At 55.3% G+C, this 4,202-nt stretch overlaps 1 protein-coding gene across 3 annotated transcripts; it reads right to left on the bottom strand.

Moving 5' to 3' along the window:
* Window positions 1–1,452: 1,452 nt before the first annotated feature.
* Window positions 1,453–3,529, bottom strand: SIGMAR1 (sigma non-opioid intracellular receptor 1). Of its 3 annotated transcripts, none has more exons than XM_004372311.3 (4): window positions 3,248–3,529; window positions 2,897–3,097; window positions 2,682–2,774; window positions 1,453–1,876 (listed from the first exon to the last, which is right to left on the bottom strand). In XM_004372311.3, the coding sequence occupies exons 1-4, from the start codon at window positions 3,396–3,398 to the stop codon at window positions 1,650–1,652; spliced, it is 672 nt and encodes a 223-aa protein (XP_004372368.1). In that variant the 5' UTR covers window positions 3,399–3,529; the 3' UTR covers window positions 1,453–1,649. The 3 variants fall into 3 exon arrangements, with proteins under 3 accessions (XP_004372368.1, XP_023583092.1, XP_023583093.1); XM_023727324.1 differs by having other exon boundaries at window positions 3,308–3,398; XM_023727325.1 differs by lacking the exon at window positions 2,682–2,774 and having other exon boundaries at window positions 3,248–3,398.
* Between the last annotated feature and the right edge of the window lie 673 nt (window positions 3,530–4,202).

The following is a 4,202-nucleotide window of genomic DNA, read 5'->3' as shown; positions in this document are numbered from 1 at the left end:
TTGGAGTGAGATGATATCTCACTGTAGTTTTGATCTGCATTTCTCTAATGGCTAATGATCGTGAGCATTTCTTCATGTGTCTGTTAGCCACCTGAATATCTTCTTTGGCGAAGTGCCTATGCATATCCTTTGTAGGGCAGAAAATTTGAGTAAACCAGTGAACTGAGTGGTGTCCCAGGAGTGAGTGCCTTTTTACGTTTTGCACCCTCAGCAGGCTCTCTGGCCTCACCCTTGTCCCGGCTCTACCTTACTGCCAGGTTGTGGGGGGGCCTGAAGAAGGTAGACCACAGAATGTGGAATCCTGCTCTCGAGGAGGGTGGATACAATCCCCTGGGAGCTTCAAAAACCGCAGAGACTGAGAAGTACAACTATGCCACTTGCAGCTCAAAAGTGGGTACATACTGCCACTCTGTGGCCGCTCAGGGCAGGGCACAGATTCTTAGGACTGTTCCCAGAACACTGGCAGAGTCCAAACCAAGACACACACTACCTCACCCAACCCTGAATTTCTCAAATTGTGGCATTCACAACTGTGGTGGAGGGGATCTTATTAAAAAAGCTGATCTCAAGGCTTCAACTCAAAACTGATTTCTGAGGATTGGGCCTAGTAATCTGTAGTCAATGAGCTTCCTGGGTGATTCTATGCGCACTTAAGTTTGAGTCCCTACTATAGTCCAAAGCTATGGTGTGATAGGGAAACTAAGGCACACAGCAAGGGAGAGGCCTTCTCTAGGTCCCCCAGGAATTAGCAGCTCTTCCTGCTGCTCATACAACACAAAGAAATGGAATTGTTTGACAGGGCTTTATTAACATAGATGACAAAGAATGCAGCAGGGGCAGTGTCTGGAAGCTGTGATGTGCATGGGCAGGGGCAGTGTGAGTGTGCAGACCAGGCCTCCCCCAGGCCCGGGATGGCCACTTGGATTCAGGCCCATGTCTTTAGGCCCTCTCCTAAGTAGTGGACCCTGGGCTAAGGTCAGCCTCCCATCATACCCCCAAGGGGGGAATGGGAGTCCTTCAGGGAGGTAGGGTCCTAACCTCAGCATTCTCCAAGTTCCTGATTCCCCAGCTGATTTGGTTGCTGAGGGGGTGGGGGACAGTCCATGGGGCACTTGCATAGCAAAGGAGCAGAGTGGGTATAAGGCATATGGTGAGGGCAGAGGAGATGAAGGGGAAGGGCATTATAGCTACAGGGAAAGGAGGCCTCCAAAGGGCAGCTCCTCTTCCCCCTAGCCCCTTCAAATTACTGCTAGATTGAGGGGTCAGACCCAGGCAGACTGTAATACTCACCCCCATCCCTAACTCCAGAGCCCTGACTGGGGGTGGGGAAGCTTTAGAAAGGCCTGAGTTAGTGAGCCAAGCTTACAGTATATATGTTTGAACATGACTGCCCCCCTTGGTATATGTGGGGCTCCCTCTCTCAATGGGTGTGAGCACATGATTGTTGCCATACATACAGATCTCACTATCTGCATATGGGTTTCATATGTTCCCACAAGTCTCTGTGTTTGGATGTATAAGCATGTACGTCCCTGCTTGTACACCAGGAACTCAGCATCTGCATGGTATGAGTATGTTCCCAAACACACAGGCTCCAGTAGGCCTGCCTACTCCTGTCCATCCACAGGTCCTCCTTCAGGCCCTGCTGGTCAGCAGTCCTGGCCAAAGAGGTAGGTGGTAAGCTCAAGCCGGAGGCCCCGGGCATAGGCGCGAAGAGTATAGAAGAGGGTGAGAAAGTCCTGGGTGCTGAAGACTGTGTCAGCGAGCGCGAAGGCCAGGGTAGATGGGATGACACCCCGGCCGTACTCCACCATCCACGTGTTCGGCCCCCACTCCACAGCTGTCGCCTCTCCAGGCCCGTGCATCACTGTCTCCCCTGGGGGACAGGGAACACGCATGTGAGAAGCCCAGCCCAGCCCTGCCCTGCCCCTCCATTGCTGCTGCTTCTATGACCTATTGGCTGTCTAGGTTGGAGAACAGAGAGGGAGCTTCAGGAAAGGAAAAAGCCCTACCTCACTTGCCTGGTCTACCATCTGGAGGAGTAAGAAGCCCAAAGGGCCACTCCTATATGTCCCTCTGTGGCATCACCTGGCCCGTGTCTTCTCTTGGGGAAAGCCATGGAGAGCCATTGGGTAGAGGATCCACTTCACCTCCATCTCACCTGGCCATGGGCCACTGTGTGAAAGTCATTCCCAAGCCCCACTCAAGTCAAGCAGAAATCTAGCAAACCTTAGGCTGGGCCTGTTAGATAGGGAGGAGTGGTTAAAGATTTGTGAGGCTTTCTGAGAAATGCAGCTATTGAAGCCCAGTGCCCATGATGCTTGTATCAATCAACCTCAAACTTACTTGAAAGTCCAAAGCTCAATTTTCTATGTAAATGCTTCAGTGTAAGAGTGAGAGAGAGGAAGAGAGCGAGAAAAAAAAAAAGACAACTGTCTGCCTTGGGGGTATGAGAGCATTTCTGATTACCCAACTGTCTCCTCTACAATTGTTGGATATTGGCTAAGTAAAATATAGTGTCTAGATAGACCAGCCAACCACCTGTGGCTTATCTGGGGGAATGGGAACCACGGAGAGGACCCTCCAATGTACCCCTTTCCCGTCGCCATGGCTCTCTACCCCAACTGTGGGCACACCCAGGGTGAGGGGACCCAACTCTCTGACAGAGGCTTTCTACCCACCTGGATAGAAGACCTCACTTTTGGTGGTGCCCTCTCTCCACTGGTGGAAGGTGCCAGAGATGATGGTATCCGAGATCTCAGCCCAATAGCGCCCTGAGGGATAATCAGATGAACACCAAATATCAGGGTATCCGCGCCTTCACACGGCGGTGCCAAATATCAGAAACGAGGGTTTGCCCCTCAGCCTCCTAGTCCAGCCCGCCGCCAGTACTGACCGGAGTGGCCACCGGAGCCCAGGGCGGTGCCGAAGAGCAGCACGTACTCGGACAGCGAGGCGTGCAGAAGGCACATGGCGCCCATCCAGCCACCGGCGTTCACGAACACCCATTGCAGCTCCTCGTCGGGCAGCACGTGGCCTGGGTGCAGTCGCCGCAGCTCCACGATCAGCCGAGAGAAGGCCAGCTCGTGGTCCAGCCCTGGCGAGGGGAGAGGAGCGGAGGAGTCAGGGCCGGCACCGGTCCTGGGCTCCGGGACCGCACACTCGGCCGGCCCGCCTCCTGACCAGCCCCTGGTCTCTTCCGTCCATCTAGGCTCGAACCAGACCGTCCCGCCCCCTTCCCGCTCACCCGCATACTGCCGTGCCAGCTGCGCGATCTCTTCGTGCTGGAAGACGAAGCTCTGCGTACCCAGCCAGAGCCAGACGACTTGAGCCAACACAGCCGCTGCAGCCAGAAGCAGCGCGGCCCACGCCCACCGCCGACCCACCGCCCACTGCATCCTGGATGGTGGCCTGGCACGCCGCAGCGCAGAAGGCGACCGGGAGTCGAGCTGGAGTCTGGGGCCGTGACACTGCCTCCAAGCCCGCGGCGCTGCCCGCACCGCCTCCACCGCCGCCACCGCCGTGGTATGGCTCGATCTGGCCAATCAGAACGGCCGAGGTACCCGGGCACCGCCCCCTTGGGCGGAACCATTTCCTCAAGGGGAGCGCGGAGAGGTGAGGCGGCAAGCGCACGGGAGGCGAGGGGGCGGTGCCAAACCGTCCTACCTGCTGACGTCCGGGACTCCAGGGAGGGTCTCTCCTAACGCAACGCTGCGTGGAGTCCGTTTGGGCGGAGTGAGGCCGGGAATGGACTGACCCGCCTAAACCTACTGGCTAGTGAAGCAGGCGATCCCGGAAGCAGAGCCTTCCGGGACCTGTGATTATTACAGCCCGGCTTTGCTACCGCAGAACCGGGCGCGGTGGGGGGATGGGGTGGTGGTGGGGGGAAGCGGTTCATCCTGGGGGCATAGGGAAGGCTGGCAGGAACACCAGAGAAGTGTCTTTAGGAAACGTGGGAACTTACGGTGGTGGAAAATTTGGCAACGGATATCGGTGATGGTTGCACAACATTGTTAATGTGATTGGTGTCACGAAATTGTACACGTTGAATTGGCAAATGTGTTTTTATATATATATATATTTACAGCAATTAAAAAAAAAAAAGATGGGGGCAGGCATTCCAGCTTAGGGGACCAAGATTGTTCTGAAGCACAAAATGTGAGAAGGGGTCCTTGTAAACCACAGAGGGTTATCAGTTGGGG

The sequence above is a fragment of the Trichechus manatus genome, unplaced genomic scaffold (genome assembly GCF_000243295.1).
Source record: "Trichechus manatus latirostris isolate Lorelei unplaced genomic scaffold, TriManLat1.0 scaffold00016, whole genome shotgun sequence".
Classification (NCBI taxonomy): domain Eukaryota; kingdom Metazoa; phylum Chordata; class Mammalia; order Sirenia; family Trichechidae; genus Trichechus; species Trichechus manatus.
This window is presented reverse-complemented; position numbering and strand designations above follow the sequence as displayed.